The sequence below is a fragment of the Plectropomus leopardus genome, chromosome 12 (assembly GCF_026936395.1).
Source record: "Plectropomus leopardus strain MGB_pleo_1.0 chromosome 12, ASM2693639v1, whole genome shotgun sequence".
Lineage (NCBI taxonomy): Eukaryota > Metazoa > Chordata > Actinopteri > Perciformes > Serranidae > Plectropomus > Plectropomus leopardus.
The window spans coordinates 11,338,973-11,360,438 of NC_142187.1; the positions used below are offsets into that span (position 1 = coordinate 11,338,973).

The 21,466-nt window shown below is 38.6% G+C and overlaps 2 protein-coding genes across 10 annotated transcripts in view; both read right to left on the reverse strand.

Annotated features, from left to right (window-relative positions):
- LOC121951319 (contactin-associated protein-like 4) overlaps nt 1-12,540 on the reverse strand; it is a 200,311-nt gene extending 187,771 nt beyond the window's left edge. For both annotated transcript variants that reach the window (XM_088085078.1, XM_042497596.2), the window contains exons 1-3: nt 12,229-12,540; nt 9,781-9,842; nt 6,080-6,188 (exon numbers count right to left, since the gene is read on the reverse strand). The gene's annotated coding sequence lies outside the window, so the exon portion shown is untranslated. The remainder of the gene's footprint in view (nt 1-6,079; nt 6,189-9,780; nt 9,843-12,228) is intronic.
- Nucleotides 12,541-13,288: 748 nt separating this feature from the next.
- Nucleotides 13,289-21,466, reverse strand: part of LOC121951095 (rho GTPase-activating protein 12-like) — a 68,073-nt gene continuing 59,895 nt past the window's right edge. For 7 of the 8 annotated variants that reach the window (XM_088085085.1, XM_088085084.1, XM_088085081.1 and 4 more), the window contains 10 exons: nt 21,383-21,464; nt 19,850-19,951; nt 18,938-19,036; nt 17,953-18,052; nt 17,496-17,615; nt 16,666-16,764; nt 16,372-16,449; nt 16,095-16,229; nt 15,485-15,590; nt 13,289-14,713 (listed from right to left, as the gene is read on the reverse strand). In XM_088085085.1, coding sequence (XP_087941211.1) covers nt 14,539-14,713; nt 15,485-15,590; nt 16,095-16,229; nt 16,372-16,449; nt 16,666-16,764; nt 17,496-17,615; nt 17,953-18,052; nt 18,938-19,036; nt 19,850-19,951; nt 21,383-21,464 — 1,096 coding nt within the window. In that variant the 3' untranslated portion in view covers nt 13,289-14,538. Of the gene's footprint in view, nt 14,714-15,484; nt 15,591-16,094; nt 16,230-16,371; nt 16,450-16,665; nt 16,765-17,495; nt 17,616-17,952; nt 18,053-18,937; nt 19,037-19,849; nt 19,952-20,995; nt 21,119-21,382; nt 21,465-21,466 lie in introns of all 8 variants that reach the window. The other variant, XM_088085086.1, reaches the window with a different exon arrangement.

The following is a 21,466-nucleotide window of genomic DNA, read 5'->3' on the forward strand; positions in this document are numbered from 1 at the left end:
ATGATAGGATTATGCCTCAGCAACAGGTTAGTTGCATGTTCCCATAGCTTTCGGGGTCTTTTCATAAAATTTAAACCAGGATATTACATAAAATCAGAGATCATTGCTTTTGCTCACACACATCTGGTGATTTTGTTAGTGACGCTCATTATTCAGTACACGCGGTTCAGCTGGAGGATCAAATGAATATTAAAAATGTTATAAAATTGAGGTTTTTAGGTTTCTAAACTTTTTTCCTGCAATGTCTCCATTTAGACCCTCAGTGTTGGCTTTAAGTGACTAGAGAGCAAACTGTCAGGAAAGTGTTTGATGGAGCCACAGGTTGCAGAGAAACAGACACAGAAGTTCTGTGAAGCTCCACCAGTGGAGCATCTCCTCCACAGTCACTGGTTTTACTTCCTCTGGGACCGTCTAAACTCAGAGTCCGTGCGCTCTCAGTACTGTGAGCTGCTGCAGATAAGAGACTGCATGTACATATGATGACACCGAGGTGTTGATATCTGTCTCTGTCTGCTGCCTCTGTCTTCTCTTCACATGCTGTGTCATCTCTTTGGTGCAGAGAGACAAAGAGGAAAAACAGCTACCAGCAGCTACCAAAAAACCCTCCTGGCTGCCTGGTTGAGCCAAAACTTTGTGTCTGACGCCCTCCTGATAGAATCCAGCAGAGACCGGACTCTTCCAAAGGTTTATCAGGAGCAAACAGCAGCGCAATTACATCACAATCTACAATGGGAACGAATACTGGAACCGGCTTCTGGAACATTTACATAACTCAGAATGACTGCCTGTCTCTGATTCGCTTTTCATTTTTCTCTCTTCAATGCAGCAGCATCCCGGCATTATTCTCAGCTCCACAGTTAAACCTGTTAACTTGTATTACACAGAGCAGAAGGATTCCCCCACTTTAATTCACTCTGCTGTGACTTCCAGGACTGTTGTGCTGCTCTGGCAGCTTTCAGTTAAAACAGCGATTAGTGATGGAAACATGGAGAAAACATCATCTTTTCCTTCCAAAGCAGCTCAGCAAACACAAACGATTCCACTTCCTGCCAACATGCCTCCTCTGTCTTCACAGGGAACAGACAAACACCTTTTTTTGTTTATCTCATCTGTGTCCCGCAACCAAAGTCCAAGTTGTATTTTTGTTCTAGATATTACAGAATTAAAAACTGCATTTCACCACTTAATGCAGAGAAACATAACACTCTACTCCTACATGGTCTGGTCTGAGATCCTGGATGGACAATAAACAGAAACAAATATAAGCATTTTTCCCCCCTCAAGGGGCTCACAGTTCCAGAGAGAGCAGCTATTATGCAAATGACTTCAGAAATCAAAGTGTGTGATGTTTTGCACTGGAACTTGTTGACAGCAAATGTACTGGAGAAGTGGAACTTGTTGGGAGTAATCAGGCAAGACGGCGAAGCACGAAGCCGACACGGTGGTCAAACTTAACTGAGCATGTGAAATCACAACGTGTCGTTCCTCCTGCTTTTGTTCGACGGTCTCCCCGCAGAGCAAGAAGCTCACTGATCTAACCAAGCATGCTGTGTTAGCAGATGCTGCGACGATATGCAGGATTTATTTCATGATTTTGGATGGAGGTTTTTCTGCTTCCAGTTTCTTAAAAAAAAAAATACAGAGGAAAAACAAAACAGCTATTCAGCCTTGAAAACTGAGGTTTAGGAGGACATGTTTTTCCTCGTGTTATTTTATGCAGTGAATACATTTACTGCAGACAGTGTGCCACAGAAGTGTGGCGACAAATCCCTGAGCTGTTTCTTGACACTTTATGCTAATCGGCTCTATTATTTGCTTCCATTTGCCCTTGATGGAGACAGCTGCACCCTCAGGCAAGTTGGAGAAACAGTTTTTGGATAAATGCCTGACACACACACACATATACGCACGCACACGCACACGCACGCACACACACACACACACACACACACACACACACACACACACACACACACACACACACACACACATATACGCACGCACACGCACACACACACACACACACATAATGCTGGCATACATCTAACTCTGTGACTTTCACTACTGATCTGTGTCGCCACTACAGCCAGCAGTTGTTTATAAAAATGTGTCACCCAAACAACAGACCAGTTGAATCTGTTGGGGTTTAAAATAATTAGAAATATGGAAATATATCAAATGTTTTCATGTTCTTCTAGAAAGTTATTCATGTCATCTCTGTTCACCGCTCAGCTTCAATACTTGATGAGCTGAGCAGATCAGACTGTTTCTTTGGTTAGAGGAAAAACTTTGTTTTTGTCGCATGCCTCAGATGAATTAAGAATCCGAAAACAGAGACAATTCTTGATGAATGGAAGTCACAGGCAACCTCATCTGACAACGGCAAAAATATATCAAAATATATATATATATTTTCCTCCAAAGTTTTGGATTGGATCATTTTTAAAACACATTTCCATTACCAATGTAATGACAATACTATTTGTTAACAGATCCTCCAAATTTTAGAATACTGCAGATGTTTAACCCTAATTGTATGAGAACAAAGTTGCCTTTGTTTGTTTCAGTCACAGATTTCATTTAAAGTCAATTCTTTTTCTGTGTTTTTGTTTAAATGTTTAGCCTGTGGGGAAGGTCTGGCCACTTATCGATCAATCTGCAGTGAGAGAAATGTCACAGCGTCGCTGTGGATCAGCAGATTGGCCTTTCTGGATAAATCTCATTAACTTGGTAACATTGCCATTTTGCTGTCAGTCATCAAACCAAAATGTCAAGAGAAAACTGGCACCTTTGCTCCAAATGTTGAGGGAATTCAAACAAGGCATTCAAACATTTAGGAGGCAGAAACTTCTTGTTTCTTGTGGCCAAGCTTTAACCCTGGTCAACTTTAGGCTTCTGATCTTCATATTTACTTTAAAACTCAAGTGTTTTAACACGGTAGGACCAACAAACAAGCCAAGAGCCAGTAGGTCTCAAGGTCTCTTATTAATAATGGGGTGAAAGGAGGACAATCACGCGGTATATCTGTTCGGTATATGCAATATTAAAATCACTCAACCGGCCCACAGACTTAAATCCCATCCAAATAGGGAGCTTCAGACAATCAATCAACTTATGAAGTAGATGTCACTTTGCCCCAAAGTGTAGATCCCTCATTTTGGAGTTAGTTAGTGCCAAATGAGTCAGGCCATCTGCTCAGTGATGCTTAGCTTAAAATACATTAGAAAATGACTGATGATGGAGCAGAGCTGAACATCCACAGAGGTGTGTGAGTTTAGTTTGCTGTTTTTTTTTTGTTTTTTAAACATTTACCTACTTGTACTACTCTACAGTTTTCTGTTCTATTCTTGCTTCCATGCTGACATGAAGAAAACATATGTAGCATTTTTTAACTTTTCATTTCCCATTTGTATCATCAGTCATCTTGCAGCAGTGATCTCAAAACCTAAACCACTTGAGTGCCATTTCCCAAATACAACTTGATGTTTGCCATTAAAAATCAGCGACAGATATCACCTGAGAGCACATAAGCTCACACATCAACACTATGGGTCTTTCTGAGGAGAGCAGTAAAGAGAGAAAATCTGGTTAGGAAGGAGTGGGGTGTGAAATTTATTTTTGACAGGATGAATTTTCAGCTCATTCTGACAGATAAGGAGCGACTCTACAGTCCTGTCTGTGATTTAAAAAAAAAAATAGTTGAAATTCAGAGCAGCGTTCTGAGAGACTGAGCAGCTTCCCGGCAGATTTTATCCTGCTGGTTAGCTGGTTCTCCTCCCTGTAGTGGCTGGCTTACACTGCCAACCAGAGGGAGGTTTTTTAGCTACCTGGAGCTCTTGTCACTCAGGTCAATCTTAATAGAGATCTCTCTCACAGCCTGCAGTAACCACTGAAGCTCAAAGCCATGTGGAGACAAAAGAAAACCGAGAGATGTAATACCAAAAACAGCTGTAGTTGTGCTGTTTTTGCAGCTATCCAGTTCAGGTTAAACCTCGCAGTCAGAGGGTCACTGGATTTCACAGAGTAAACATGTCCTCACACCTTAGTGACAAAATGACTTGTTTGTGCTTTCCAAAAAAAACAGACTTGACTGTTCCAAAAACAGTTCATGAGTGTCTTCTGGTCTCTCACATATGGTTAAGGAAGCATTTCACCACTGGAAAGATGGTCTTTTATTAAAACTAGGATGTCTCAGTCGTAGAAATATGCAACTACTTTTGAAATTGCTGCTACATAACCAGAGAAAACAGATAAGAACTGTGGCATTTGCTTTTGCTCAAGAGGTAGAAAACCCACAACTACCAGAATGCACTGCACCGATAAACGCTCCCTCTGGTGGGTGGCGTAATGCAAATTCCTCCGTTTGACACAGTGGCGGCTGGCTGGTAACAAGCAAACTCGTATTACAGTTTAACGGTAAGTTTTGCATCATCTAAACCTAACCCATCTCATCAAGAGGGGAGATCTAGGCACTGGTAAGATAAAAGGAAGTTTACCACAGTTTGCTAATACTACCAAGTATCACAGTATGATAGTATGATCAATATGATACTGAGTATCATATCAGTACTTTATCACTTTATATCAGTACTTTATCACTTTAAGGTGTGGTTATGTTTAGGCAACTACAAGCACTTGATGGTGTCAAACTCACACATTTTGTGCACACTATCACTCCTTCAAGCATCCTCCATATGTTCCAATCATACTAAATTTTAAGAGTGAGGGAAATGGGTAGTACTAAGGGCTGGTAATACTCTTAATATTCTCAATCAACAAAGCAGGTGTACACAAAATTAGATGGTGCAACACAGCTAACCTGATAACTTCCTGCAAATTTGATCCAAAAGTGCAAATCCACAAAGTTTGCCAAAGTTCAATTCTTTGTAAGAACACAGCCTCAGCTCTTCCTGTGAAAATAATTGCAACTTGATTTTGAAATATTTTCTGGGCACATAATAAACATTATACTTGGAAAGCATTACATGAATTAGAGTAGTTGGACAGAATTTTTTATTTTTTTTTAAATGACCCCAAAACACCCAATCAATAATGTGCAGAGAGAACAGGATGCAGCGCAGGGAGCCAGCCTTGTTACTAATTTGTCCCAGTTTTGTTTTTTTATTTACTCTCATTTAAAAGTATCTCTGATTTATGGTGTTTTATTCTTCCTCGATCTGTATTTATGTTTCAAGCACTAGTTAACTTTTTTTTATGAGGAACTTTGTGACATTCTCTTAAAAGTCTCCACATACGTAAAGTTACTTTATGTGCATAACAACAAAAAAAAATCATTTGCAGCCTAAAACTATTTCCCCATAGACTGCCAATTAAAAGGAGAAACGCATTAAACTGAGAACTCTAACTGTAAAAAAAGGTCAATTCTTACCCTTTGTTTTATCAAACACAAAGCCAAAGTTTAAGATTTGTAAAACTTTCCCAGGGTCCAGAAAAGCTAACCTCACACCAAACTAATCTGTTATTTTGTAGTGTTTTCAGCCATCAGCACCACAAAAATCCATTTTAGCTTTTTCCTTTCAGTCAGATTTATTTAGGCTTTCTATGAGCAGACATCCTTTGATGGGAGCTGACTTACAAAACTAAAATAGCTCTTCAAGTAAAGCTCAATATACCAAAGCTACACAGTGTGAGATGGCTGTACTGCATGTAAAGCCCTTTCTCTGGTGTAGATTATCTTGAGTCTTTAAGGAAAGCGAAGAGCAAGTCAACACACTCGGCCCACCTGGCCGTAAGCGTCGAGTCTGGGTTAAGAGCAGAGTGCTGTGCTAGTGTTGCCAACAGAAATAACTGTGGGGAATGTAATCATCATGCAGAGCTGCTAGCAGGAGTCGGAGAGGAGCCCTGTCAGCCTCTTAAGCGAGTGTGTGTTTGTGTTTAAATGACTAAAGAGAATGTAATTACCATGCAGAACTGGTAGCAAGAGACACAGAGGAGGTCTTGTCTGGAATTACATGTGTGTAGACGAGAGGGAGTTCCTCAGAGGTGGTCACACACACTCAAGCACTCAGGGAAGAGATAAAGGACTAGGTGCGTACTTTGTGTGTGTGTGTGCACTGACCTGTCACTGTCCCCCATTGTTGATGCACCTCATGTCTCTCCATCCATCTTTGTCTGGTCACGCCTCCTCATCCTCTGAGGCCGGCTGTCACTTGGCTGTTTAATGAAACCTAAATTAATGTAGAAATCTTGTATCAGACATCTTATTAAGAAAACACAGAGCCTTTAAATTAAACAAAACTGCACGTGGAGATGTTGTAAATGTTAATTTAACACACAATATGAAATGAAACTTTCGTGACTGCATCCTGCAGTTGTGATGCTATTTCAACGCCTAGAAAAACACTTAAATGCGCTTCTGTAGTAATTCCAGCTACACATTGCCTTGCCATGATTACACACACATACACACTCATAGACTCATGAGGCGAAAACAATAGTATGTTGTCGACTAAAAATTAATATGGAGCAGTTAGTGCACATTAGCTTGGTGGTTAGCAAGACACACTTTTCATGGTAACGTTATCACACTGTAGTATGCTGGACTCATGCATCAATCAATCAATCATCAATGAATCAATAAAATAGGTCTCTACTGGATTGCAAAATGACAAGAAATCAATGTGTGGCAGAAAAATGCTGCATCACTGTTAATAAGTAAAATTCACTGTGTGACTTTCAATGACATTATTTGGCTTTATTTCTCTATTTTCCAGTAATTTAGAGTAACTACAGGGGTTAAAGGGGACATGAGACCATTGACAGGCGACCAGATGAAATGCAGCTTTTCTTGAATATAATTACAAACTTCTCTGGTTGGAAGCTGTTCGAAGCATTTGGGATATACAAGTACATGACTCAACATCGTCATTTTGATGTGGAAATTTTACATATACATTATACATACATATACATATATATACGTATACATACATTATATCTTTGAATATGTTTTTTGACACTTGGTGAAATCAAGATCGGTTGTTACATGAAGAAAAGACTAATTGTAACAATTACTAATAAGAATGCCACAAACTTTCAATAACTTGCATTTTGTCAACAAAGTTAATATGAATTTCTGCAACAAGTTTGTTCTAATAATGACATCAAAATATCCTTACCTTGGAAATTATTTATTGCCTTAAATGTCGAAATAAGTCAGTTACTTCATCTTTCATTCTCATTAAAGCTGAAACAATCAGTCTGATTAACAATTAGTAAGTTGTTTTGTCACTGTCTTGTACTGTTGCCTTGTGTCGTTTTTTTTCTCCTTTTTTGTACAAATTAATATTATTATAACATTGTGCTGTGTCTTTGTTCTGACCTGCCAAGTGGAATGCACTTTTCAAACTGGACAAACTGGACAAACTGTACATGGTCTCTTTTAAATACAGTAGATATGGTTAATTAATAAACTCCATAGTGAAGATGTGAACTTAGGTTTTGGGAAACACTGACTGAGAATTTATAATCTAAACAAAAAATTACTACACAAAATAATCAATACAACAATAACAAAAAAAAAGATGGTTGTAATCTATATCGGGTCTTGTTTTAAGTAACTTTTCAAATCATAGGGTGAGCTGTGAGCACATTTGTCTGATTCAGTGTTGACTATAATCAATTTATGTTACCATGTGAATCATTCAAACAAGAAATGAATAAATTAAACCTCTTTAACTGATAGAAACACATGGAAAAGTATTCACTATATAAGTGCCGTTAATTATTGTCTTGGATAACATCAGAAAACAAAATGTTTCAGCAAAACCAAAAAAAAAAAAAAGACAAAATTGAGATTGTGTGTTAAAGATTAAGGCCAATAACACTTTTGGAGTTAGATTCCAGTTCCTTCTGTCCTGATGGAGTGGACAGCCGCTCGGCCTGTGTTTATCATTTCCCATGCAGCCAGCGACTGAGCACATATTAGCCTGGTCTTATCAGCGGGAGCCACAAAGGGCTGAGGGTGAAGTGGAGCGGATGCTGAGGGGGGGGACAGCTCCTTGGGGAGGCAGCTAATGATTGTCCCCACTGACGGAGCCTGACACTGGGCCCTGGGCGCCGCCACGACAGCCTCTCTCTGGAGGACCCACAGCGGCTCCAACAGCTACCGTGTCATTCTAATTTGACAGAGGAATCTCCTCGCTCTGTACAGCCTGAGATCACAAGGCATTGATATTAACTTTCAAATTTAAGTGAATTATGATTCAGAGGAGGGGACTGCAAGGTCGGTGTCATCAGTGCCTGATGATTGGATTCTCGACTTGTTCCTTTTCATAATATATTTACTTGAACTGCCATACTAAAAAAAGCTATTTTAATTGGGTGCTTATTGCTTTTTTATTTATTCATATTTTTACAGATTCTTTTTTAAGAGCTATGAAACTGAGCCTGGTTCTTAACTGATAAACCCACTCCTCCAAACAGACACACTCTTGCTGATTTTACCTTCTCAAATGTGAGTTTTTACTTTTCTCTACTTAAAATAATTATAAATCCAACATCTTTGTGAAGTAAATGCAACAACGCCATCTTGGCCTTTGGAAATCATAATGAGCGTTTCCTAACCATTATGACATTGAAATGTTTAAAATAACGTAACCAATGATGACAATACTTTCCAGTTGCAGCTCTAATAACAACATGAGATTGCCACTCCTACAGCCCAGCCCCATACATGTCTGGTAACATGCCAGTCTGATGAAGGTGCAGAAAATACCCTTCAATACTGAAACAAAACCCAACATACCATCACTAGACTGAGCTTACTTTGACTTTTTTTGGGGTTAAAGTTATAGGGTTTAATTTGGGTATTCAGTCAATGACTAGCAGAGAAACAGTAGTTGTCCTGACCTCATCTATCAGGTGAAACTGGAGCAATTTAAAGTAGGCCAGTCCTAAAACGGATCATGCAAGCTCAGCAAAACACTTTTCCTGGATAAATGAAGGTCCAGTGCTGTGAGACCAAGCAGACCAGTGAGATAACAGCAGTTAACTTTCGTTTGCCTCCTTTTTTTTTTTAAAGAATCAGTCTGAAATATATAAAAAACAACTAAGTACCTAAAATACAGAAGAATTTTGTGGGAACAAAATAATATGGTGTGAACATAAATTCTTATTTAATGCACACAAGTTATCTAAACGTGCACTGACTTTGTTGCTCACTCAAGAGAAGCAAATATATCGAAATGCACGAATGTGTTTAGTCACTTACATTGTCAATCTGCTTTTTTGTGATGGGCAGGTAGCACACAGTCAGATTTTAGAGCTTCCTTTCAATAAAGCAGTGACACTGACACAAAAGCCCCTTTTAAAAAGAGATCATGCTAAAGAGCTGATACAAAGTCCCTTCTTCATGCCTCCTCCTCCTTTCCGGGGGACAACTCTGTCCTCCGTTTCCACGATTGCACCTTATATACAGAATGGCAAGGCGGCATAATGGCGTGATATTTCAGTTTTGGACAGACAGTGTAAAACTGGCTAATAAGATGCCAAAAACAAAAACATTAGTAAAAGACTGAAAAGCTTCATAGATCTGAGGGAAACTGAGTCAGTTAATACTGATATATAATAATGCAGGTAGGTCACTACAGTACAACCCTTTTCATGTGCGGGCTGTCGTTTGATTCATTGGCATTATAAAAATACTGACTTTAAAAAGCATAAACATAATTTGGGACACCTATCTACTAAGAGGAAATATTCATACTGAAAAAAAAAGTTGAAGAAAGAAGTTGAAGTCGTCTTTGAGATATATTTTACCTTTATTTAACACATGCAATGGCCTGGTGTCTCTTTGCTTTCAGGGGTCCCAGGATCGGCACCTTGAACAGAGACACAACACACGAAAGACACCACAGATCAGACTTGAATTTTATCATAACTGCACATTATACATCTGACATTTTCAGTTCAACACAGCCTTATTTTTGACAATGTATCTTGACAGCAAACTCAAGATTATCCACAGTTTACACTCCGAGCACTACAAACAAATCCAAGTAACACCCATTCTGTTTCGGTGGAAGCAGATATCCCAAAATGTGGGCAACTTAAACCAAGCCTATGAAGGAATGGCTAGACACCAGTTAAGGTAAGAGGGCAAACATTTCTTTTTGTTGTTGTTGTTGTTGATCCTTTAAACTGTGACCTGATTTACTATCATATTTATTCACAGAATTAATCTGTGATCTGTTAATTTTGTCATTTTAGCCCAAAATGATCCATTATAGCACTATTAAAGCACTAGTTTCATTTTTTTAATTTTTTTTTAATTTTATTTATTTTTTTGTTTTTTTTAGTAATTTATATTCATGAGTACCAATCAGTAGACCTCTTTGATGGACTCAGACATGGTGGGAGTTCACCAGATCCCTAATTTCAAACACCAACAAACAACAGAGCAAGGAAACATCATCTCTCTCTTCTCTTAACAGTCTTCTCCCACTGATTAAAGTATGAACAGACATCATACAATCTGTGACTGAGAACAGAGGGGGTGACAACATCAATCACTGATCCTGATCATTATAACTCCTTATTTTTCCCTTAGTGGATAGCATGCTGAGAGACTGTACAAAGCCTACTTTGATGATAAGTCCAGCTGCCTATAAAGTTGAATCTAACAAGAAAAATCTTTTCAGTCTGTGTTTCCGAGGAAAACATCTTATCAAATGTTGATCTGTGGTCTGAAGCAGGGTTGCTGACATGAAAAGCTTTCTGGGGTTTTGAACTAGACATCTGTAGGGAGCGTGCATGCCGTGTCATATGAGTAACATCACAGTGTCTGAGCTGCATGCATCTATCTGACCTTTACATGTTATTTCACACAGGTGTGCCTCCCCCAAGCTGTGACGGGAGATTGTACAGAAGTTGGTGGCTTAAGCTTTGAGCAGATAACTTCCCCTAAGAACTAATGTTGTTTACAGCCTTTAAATTATAAAACTAATCAGCATGTTAAGGGAATCTTAAAGCCTGCTGGAGAGCGAACGCTTAGATAGCAGAGTTGATGTGCACTTCCTGTGCAGATATTCATTCTTCTGTGGATCTGATGCACCACAGCAATCAGATGAAAAATGAGAAGCATGAAAACAGCAGGTAGGAAAGTTAAAATGTTGGCAATTTTTCCAAAATAGCAGATATGTCTATAACAGAAAAAAAGAAAACTTTTGCCCTGTGCCAAATGTTTAGTGTTTGCCTTTTTACACCAGGAAATATCTGATAAAAGAATCCATTACCAAGGTCTGACCAAGAAAAAACATCAAGGAGCTCATGTGAAGCGATCAAACTGCCTTTTTAAGCATCTGCATTGCAAAAGTTGACTTGGTGCTTTTCCTTTAATGTGACTGGAAGTGATCACTCTCTGAAAATTGTTGGCCTGGCTATGTTTTTTTTCTTTCTTAAAAAAAAAACAAAAAAACTCTCCTTAAAATGGTTAAATGGTTTGTTCTCTTTGAGGTGTTTCTGTGATGTAGGTTAAGCCTGTCACAGGAGAGCAGTGTTGTAATTCAGACCATCTGTTATCCCTTATCATCACTAATTTTAGTCAAATGATAAAAAATATAACAGTATTTCACATGTAAAAATGCATTTCATGCATGTTTTCTCACTTATTATTTTACTACACTACTTATTTTTGTTGTTGTTTTTGCCATTTCTTTTGAATGTATAATTTGCGTTGTCTCTCATTAGTAGGCCTATTTATCATCATCATTTATCAATTATCAGTGTAGTTTTTCATCCTCTATGAAGCAAATTGTATTAATTTGTGGCAAAAACAAACAAAAAACAGTCACACGTTTCATTAACATCAGCCTTACGCTTCATTTAGACTCATATTTTTGACTTAAAAAAGAAAGACTGTCCTGTAGCCATGTGCTTTTATTTGTTGTATGTTGAATGAATATAGAAATGTTACTGTTGTTGTAGGAATTATGTAAAAACCATAACACTGTCAACATTGTTATAGCATGGCAAACTAGATCCTTCAAAATGACCAAAAAAGCTTACAGCGCAACCTTAACTTTTCGTGAAATTTTACAATAGTACACGAAGTACCACAGTTTTGATGTAGCCTAATTTTCCTGGTAAGAATGGGCTGTCAACATTTGAAATAGGAAAACAATGCAGAAGAGCAGTTTGGGGTTAACATAGTTCAAAACTTTCAACTTTGTTTATCAAATAAATGTTCAAACATAATTAAACACTCACCATTTGCAGAGTTGAAATGTCGAAATGTTTGTTGTTAGCTTGTCTGAAGATGTAGTTAGCTAACGTTAGCTAACTGTCAGCTGCTAACAGTTAGCCTGAACTCACAGGGCGACCAATCATGGCGATAAAAACATGGATAAAACTGTCCACACAAACTTAGCGGCGGTCCATCCGTATATTCGAGATATTACAGATACGTTACTAAACAACCACAGTTCTGTAACACAGACTCCTTCAGCTCAGACCTCTTTATCCTGCAGCTCAGAGGAAGAAAGCTATCCTCTCTGTAGGTGGAGCTCATTAGCAGGAGACTCACAGGTGCGCGGACACAACATCAGGTTAGGCACTGCCATATAACATCAAGAATAACCCACTGACTCACTCCACCCCGCTCAGAGGTGTCCTCCTGCTAAACTTATTATGTAAATTTGTAGCCATAAAACATACACACACACACGCACACACACACGTGTGTGTGTTATAAAGTGTTAAAATATTATTATATTTGAAAATAAAACTAAATTATCAAGGGCCATCACAACTATGAGTTGAAATTATGATAAACAATAGAAATTTAGACTGTCTAAATTAGGCATTACATTTCAAATATGAGACATGAAGTCTAATTTATCAAATATTATAAGTCAGAATGATAATGAGACTTTTGACTTAAAAGTAAAAATTAAAATGTATGTCAACTGAGATTTAAAAAAAAAAAACAACTAATGTATGGACTTTGGACTTTCTGAATCAATGGCATCCTAAATCAAAGAATTTTATATTAGAAAATTAAAGCTCTGTCTAATATTTACTTTAAATTTTGGCTTTGTGTCTCAAAAGCTCAACTTATATTGAATTTTATTTCATATCATTTATTTTAAAGTTGGCTTGAATGGGTTTAATACTGGAAAAAGATGTAGAATCTGTGTGATCAAACCTCTGTTTCTGGCAGTGTCACCTATATGGTCTGCAAACTGAACTATATGAAACTACAGTAGTGTAAGTATAAATTCGTACACAAAAGTATAAAAACAACATAAAGAAGATTTCTGGAAATATCTCTTATTAGAGGTCTTTATTCCGGTTCGATAAAGCCAACAGTTTCTCTCCAAAGTTACATTCAACAATCTTCCATTTACCAGACACACAGGTAAACCTCCACATCCCCTGCTCATCACTTTATTCCTCACATCTGTTGGTTACACACTGATCACAAAATCGTGATTTCGCCCTCATTTCATATTTTTAACATTCCAGGTATTTATATTTACTATTTGTACAATATATTGCCATTAAATCCATTCATCCATCCACCTCACCCTCATTCACATGCACACACATAAACACTGTACAGATTTATCAGTGGAGACATGTTCAAAGGCCGTTTGCCTTAATAACCATGAGTTGAGGAAAGACACAGCTGAGTACCATTTGTTTGCTTTTTTTCAAGTTCTGACCGCTGCAAGACGATTTGTTCTTAAAGCCAAAATGAGAAGGTGTCGTGCAGATATATTACAGAGTGATAACCTCTCATGTGTTCAGAGGACCCCGCTCCAGTATTTCAGGAAAAGGAAGATTCAGAGAGAGGTAGAAGGGGAACAAAATATGTAAAATAAAAGGAAAAAGAAAGGGAGATAATGCTCAAACAACATTTAGTTCCTAAATAAAAGACCTCCATATCATCCCTTCTTCTCCTTGTTTCTTCTCTAAGTGTCTAAAGCCAAGCACAGCAGTTTGATTTCTTCCGTTAGTTACCCAGTGTGGTTCATACAGGAGTGATGAGTCTTTACAGATCATAGGATATACAGTACAGTACATTCTCCAACCTCCAATACTGACGTCTCCTCTGTGATTAGAGGCTACTGAGGCCCATTCCTCTGCTTTGGTCTCAGTCAGTCTGTGCAGTAGTAAGAGGCTTGTTTGGCCCATGAATTCGTTTTAGGATTCCAGTGTCGGGACAAGAGGACGTCACCTTTGCAGTAAAGTGGCACAAATGCAGCTGCAGGAGAAAACGAGACACTGAAAGTGCAAAGAGTCTAAACTTTTTTTTTTGGTCACTACTTAGTTACATCTACGTTTTTGTTCATGACATGTTTGGCTTTGGTCCGGAAGTTGTACGAATGGAGAAGCCAGTGACCGCAGGTTGGTTTGAGATGAAGAGAAGCTGCCCCAGGTCCGGGCTGGACCAAGCAAAGCCAAGCCAGGACGGGCCAAGCCGGGCTGTTTTTGGCAGGGCCACGCTGGGTTAGGAAGAGCTCTGAGTTGGGAGAAAAAGAGACAAAAAAGAGGCTCATCCTCCAGCGTCTCTTTCTACCTGCCAAAAATGTTCTCGTACTCCAGCAGTATTAGCTCCACTATCTGGTTCTGGTAGACCATGTGGACTGCAATGTTCCAGGTCTCCGTTTCAGGCCGCAGCAGTGTAGGGCCGAACACGATGGCCACGCTCTGAGTGGTCATACGGTTTTCCTCGCCATAGTCGATCACCCTGGAGGGACAAGTAGGACACAGGGTCAAATATTAATATTTTAAAAAAAGTTGAAATAAAACCTGATAACAGAAATACTCTATTCTCTACTCTATGTCAGTCTGCTCCATAATGCTTCAATTTGTATAATCAGGTCTATGATTTATTATAATGCGCTGCAGAATCTTAATTAAGACACACGCACACATGCACTTCATTATCTGTAATATCATCTAAACAGATAACTGGCTGGTACTGTATGGTGGGAAAAAGTACTCAGCACTTTCGGTAAAGCAAAAAAATCAATACCACAGAGTAAAAATACTCTGTGTCAATTAAAAGTCCTTCATTTAAAATTCTACATGAGTAAAAACATAAAAGTATTACCATCAACTGCAAGTACCAAAAGTAAAAGCACTCATTATGCTGAATGGCTCATTTCAGAGTAATGTTTATCATATTATTGGATCAGAATTATTGATGCATTAAAGTGTGCATCACTTTAATGTTGCAGCTGGTGAAGGTGGAGCTTATTTGAATTTTGTTATGTAATTCTGTATAATTTGTGAAATTGAAAATTAAATATTTTGAGTAAATCTACATGTGTAAGTCATCTTGGACTCTGGTAAATAAAATCGACATTTTTTTTAGTTTCCTGACATATTGTTGACAAAAAAGACAGATTGATAAACAAAAAAATACATTGTTGTACATCTCTTAAGAATGGTACCTATTTATTGTTATTTTTGTATTAAATTGGAGAAAAGAAATCAATTAATCTCTTTGTCTTACTTCCTGAGGTGTTTGAAGAGAGCCTGCATGGTGTCGTGGTTAGGTTTGGGCAGCTGTCTGACCAGATCTTTGATGGACTGAACTTTCTGCTTGTAGTCTGCAATCTCTGCAAAAGAAAAAAAATGCAAATTTTATGAAAGTTCTAATTGAACAATCTGGATTCATGACAGAGTTACACGCATTTTCCTGTTGCTTCACTGATGCAAAGTTGCGAAGAGTGTACCTTATTGATAGTGGGTTATGGCTAAGTTACAGATACCTAATCACTACATAAGTGGGTTGACTTTTAAGTGGGGTTTGGGGTCATAAGTGGTCCATGTAAGTTTCAATGAGATTTCCAAACAAAGTAATACAATTCTAATTGCAAACTGGACAATCAAAAACAACAAAAGCTCAAAACAAATATTTCACTGTTGAACATATCACTGTATTCAATTTAACTTCTTCATGTAAGCCAAAAATTCTTATGAAGCTGAGATCCATGAGGCCATTCCTGAAGTAAAGAGTGTGACAGCCTGCTTAATAATACAGACAATTATTTCCCTTCAGAGTGTGAGTTACTGCATGACTAAACAGGGATGTGTGTGGTACAGCTGTATGGAGCACGTACTGATGGCGCTGACAAAGTCATGGAAGAGAGCGTAGGTGAAGAGAGGCTCCGGCAGCTCTCTGAAGTACATCTTTAAAGCTCCAGCTGTCACATGGATGTCCTCCCACTTTGCATCTGCCAGGTTCACCCTCTCATCTGGACACACACAAACACTTCAGTCAAAGTGCTGTCCACAGACACTTATAAAAAGTTATGTGACCAACACAATAAAAAAAAAAAAAAAAAAGAAAAATGTTTTTTGTCTATGTCTATGTTGTTCCAGACAGTGGTAACTTACCATGATTGACAGCAAAGCGTAATTTTTGTATGATAGCCAGGTTCCCACTAACTCTGTACAGCCCGTCTACACACAGACCTGCAGAGGATCATGGGAGGAAAACAATCAGTTATGTATATTGTTTCTTTTATTTGTTTTGTGGTCCAGAAGAAAAAATGACTGCTCACACCTGTCCTAAGTAACTCTACCTGTGTTTTTACAAGGCAGTAAACCCCACCCTCCTTTTACTGCAGGTACATTAATTATCATTTCCTGCTAACTCAGGTCTCAAAAGTGACATCTATCTGAACCCACCATTGTTCTCCACGTGGTCGATGCACATCTTGACAAAGATCGGCACCGTGCTGTTCTCCCTGTGACACAAACTGGACAAGCTGCAGCCGAACACCTGATCTGAAGACACGGAAAGACAAAAACCACAGTCATAACACAGTCCAAAGTCCTTGATTTGTATCAGCATGTGTTTTATTGACATCTCCTTATGTCTTATTGCTCTCTATTGCAGAGAAACGAAAGGAGAGTTTATTTCTGTGGGCTCTGTAATGTCGTGTAAGCTGAGAACATCATGGGACAAATATATAAAATGATCGTCATTATAAAACTCTTTGGGGTTAATTATTATAGAACTATATAACATGATTTTTTGGTGATTCTGTCAGCAAACTGACTTGTTAGATGACATTAAATACAAAAATAGGGTATAATTAAGGTGAGAGTAAATTGATCTATGTTAAGAAGCGCTTAATCTGATTTATTTATACAGATTTGATATAGTTTGTAATTAAAGTTAAAAAAAACAAACATGTAAAACATAAGCAGATAGAATATGTGCAGTTCTAAATTAGAATATGAAAAGAAATAAAATCACATTAAGTAGTCTTTTTTTATCTTCAGTTGAGCTTTCTGTGATTACAAAAACAGCAGCTAATACCACAAATGTACAGTGTCAACCTCAAATACTTTTTTATATATTCCATTAACGTAATCTATTAGTAAAATCAACTTGATATTTATTGTTTACCCCCAAAGAATGAGTCTGACTCTTTCTGTGCTGCAGGTAATACCTATTTAAATTCTACACTATTTCAGGAAGAGAAGCGGGAGAAAATGTTACTCTCTGGTACCTTTAATGTATCCCTTGTCTCTGACGGCCTGCAGGGTGGGACGGCGTGTCAGAAACTTCTTCAGCTTGTGTCTGGTCTTCTTGTTGTCAGAATGGTCCATGCTGGTGGAGGTCTTCATGGCTGCAAAGGAGAAATGGGACATGACAGTATTGTCCACCGCTCGTCTCAACACACTGATTGCCATGACAGCCACAGGATTGTTTGAAGGAAATGAAACTGATAAGCAGTTGTTTTATAGGGCAAGGAGGACACCTGACATATGACACTTTATAATTTCATTCTAGGTCTTGTAAAATGTGCAATATGCACCTTGTTCATTCACCCTGCTATTATATTACCCTTTTTTCCCAATTTATTATCAGTTTTACCAAAATGTTTGTCTTACCTTACTTTTAAAATACAACAACCATGGTATGTGTTCATACATCTGTTCAACACTATTAAACAGCGCACAGACCTCTGCCTTTCTTTGAGTCTCTGTGTTCTTTCTCCTTGTCGTGTTTCTCCACAGGAGACTCCGGCATGTCCTCTTCAATGGCCTCATCAGACTCCCAGGCCTAAGACACACACAGACACAGACACAGACACACACACACACACACACACACACACACACACACACACACACATGAACACACTGAAATATGATACAGGTTGTAAAAACCTCTAACCTTTGGACACTCAGAGCAGCAAAACAACAAACTTGATCTGTTGATTACAAATGAGTTGACCTTAAAAAAAAGGGCATCTTAACATCCAGGATTATATTACTATCCTCATAGAGTTTCAGATTGTATGTCTGTTTCAATTCAGTCGTAATTCTTAGAGTGAGTCCAGTGGTTTTCCATGAATGTTTATTTTAGCTCTTACGTGTTTTAATAGTTTTTTTAGCATGTAGGAAAAACAAACAAACATAACCATTGAGTCATTACCCTGCAAACACCAAATATTTGTCCTATATTTCTCACACTCCTGTTTATTTTCTCAGTTTGGCCCCAGAGGTTAAAATGAGCAGTTGGTGTTTAGTTGCAGATACGGCAGAATTAACAGACCTGAATGAAAATATGCATTATCAAAACAAGTAAAACATGTCGACAGTCTTAGGTTAACTGTGGCAAAGGCTGCTATTTTTTTGATGTGGCACAGTCTAAGATGCCCACCCTTTTCACTTATGCATTGTTTCAAGCTGCATGACAAATCCTCTCATTGTGGACATGAAAGTTCCCAAATTGATCTTTACGCTTGGTTCAAGCAGAGGCCGGTGTTTCCAGATTGAACAGTATCTCACCCAGGCAGGCTATATTTTTTTTAATTGGGCGAGTGGAAAAAACTGTCTTGTGTGGGTCGTGATAAATTGGGCTGCTTTTTGTCCAATCAGGCCACACTGGCAGAGGCAGAATGAAGGGTGACGATGAAGGTGGGTGAAAGTGTAAGGTCCTCACGTGAGTGCTAATGGTGTCCTGCAGCGCTCGATACCAGTCACTGACAACACCATCGTTTTCTGACTGGATCAGTAATTCCGTTCCCTGTCGTGTCTTCACCTGCAACCAGGAGAAAAGCACAAAGTGATCAATAATCAAGCAAGGAGAAATGTTTTTGCAGAATATTATGATACTGCAGTAAGTTTGACCTTCAGTTATAAAACGCCATCACTTCATCATTATACCCCATTAGACATTTGTGAGAAATTTTGTCATAATAACATATGAATTCTTAAATTATGACCAAAAACAAGTTTTGTGAGGTTCCTTTTTCCAAGTGAACGTTTTAGCCAAATTTGAAGATATTTTCTCAAGGCCTTCTTGAGATATTGCATTCATTAGAATGAGACAGATGAGGTCCCAGTGACCTTGACCTCTGACCTTTGACAGCAAAAACTTAATCAGTTCATCATTGAGTCCAAGTGGATGTTTGTGCCAAATTTGAAGGAAACCTTCTCAAGGTGTTCTTGAGATATCACGTTCATGAGAAGGAGACAGAGGGGATATCACTCTAACCTTTACCTCTGACTAGACTAAATTTAATTAATTAATTGTCATATCCAAGTGGATGTTTGTGCAAAATTTGAAGAGGTGTTCTTCATATCGCGTTCACAAGGATGAGATGGACAACCCATCGACAGAGCTTTTGGCCTCTGCTTTCGCCAGGGCAGAGGTTAACCCAGTTTATTAACTGTTTCAGAACTAAACTGCTCTGACCTTAAAACAGAGTTCACAGGTGAACCAAAAAGGTAATATATCATAAAAGTACACCTTGGATTTGTGTTTGTATTTGAGGCTTTTCAGCACTTTCTTTGACAAAAAAACACAAATACAGATTCAAAACAGGGAAGATAACAAGGAACTCTTCCTCACCTCTATAACGTGCTTTTTGCTAGACTTGTCCTTGGAAGCCCATTCGACTGAGCCGCCCCTCAGATCAACAGTGAACTCTGGTTTGGACTGACCACCTCCAAACTGGACAGAGAGAGAAAACAAATCAAAGGAGGGCATATTAACACAACAGAGCCTGTTCATGAACACTGTTGTTCACAACACTGTCTTCAGCCTGGGCCGCTCAAACATGCAAACATTTGTGTTGATGAGAACAAATGCTGCATTGATAATGGAGGGCATGTAAGTTGTAAATTCGCAATTCTGATCAACTGTTGTGCCAAATTTAAACTTCACCTTTCAGTACAACACTTTAACAGTTTAGCTGTTAAACATTCATTGTGATGTGATAGCTGTGCCACTTGCATTTAGTTATACTTGATTCTGGAGGACTATGCTGTTTGAAATCTGTCCTTAACTGTAGTGTCGTTTGTTGTCTTATTTGTCCGACAATCACCACACAAAAAGAATTTTCTAAAGGTCAATAATCACAACTAAATACAAGACATGCATGTATTTCATATGTTTTATTCTTAATCCATGTAGAGAGGAAATTCTGTGGGGTAATTTGGTGAATTTGCATGCTAGATTTAAATTCTCAACATTAAGAAAAATGACCCAATAACACAATCAAACTTCATTACTATGTTTTTTACCCTGGGAGCTTATTAACTGTGGAAAAAACTTTGCAGAAAGAAGTCATTTGCTGAAGTTTCACATCAGCAAATGACTCCTAGTTCTGCCTATCAGCTTATATATGTGCAATTAACTGAACGTAATCCAGCCTGTGTAATCGGAAAGCTATAGACCTCCATGAACTTTTCTACTTCTCCACTTCCAAGAAAACAACTCCGTGATTAAACCTCCTGAACTCCATCCTGCCCTTTGAGGCAAAAACAAACCTAACTGCCTATAATGTTAAATAAATGGGCCTATTTAAAGTCAAGTCAAGCCACAGAGAGAAACGACATAGCACATAATGACACAGTAATATTGTCCCTAATCTTTGCCCAGTGCCAGTGACTACTAACACACAGAGGGGTTGGGGTCATGACAGACAGGAGGAAGGTGGCATGCAGGGGAGGAGAAGGAGAAATAAGCACACAAAAGGAAGGAGGAAGCACATACAGAGGAGGCTCTGTCGAGCCCAGAGCAGCCATAGGAGACGGCAGGACGTTTCTTAGTGGTGGGCCTCCAGTTACTCAACAGTGACAGGAGAAATTCAGGGAAGGAGTCACTGTGGTAGTATGGCTGCATGGTAGGGATGGAGGGGGGTGAAAACAAGAAAGACAGATCCACTCCCATCCAGTGACCTGACAAACCACTAAAGACAATACACTTTTAGGCCCTGTATTTTTAAAGACAAGTGGGCGTAAAAACAAAACTGTGCAGCATTAAAAAGGCACAGCTTTACTTCTCATCGTGTGAATATACAGTGACTATTTCTGTGTTCTTTTGTTTACTCTGGATCTTGCTGTGTTTATGCGGAAGAGATAAAAAGTTTCTGTCACTGACCCAGCTTGTCCCGCCTCCTTGGCCTTTGGCAAATAGCAACGTGGATCCTTGGAGCACAGTCCAGGAAGAGGTCCAGTTCTTCCT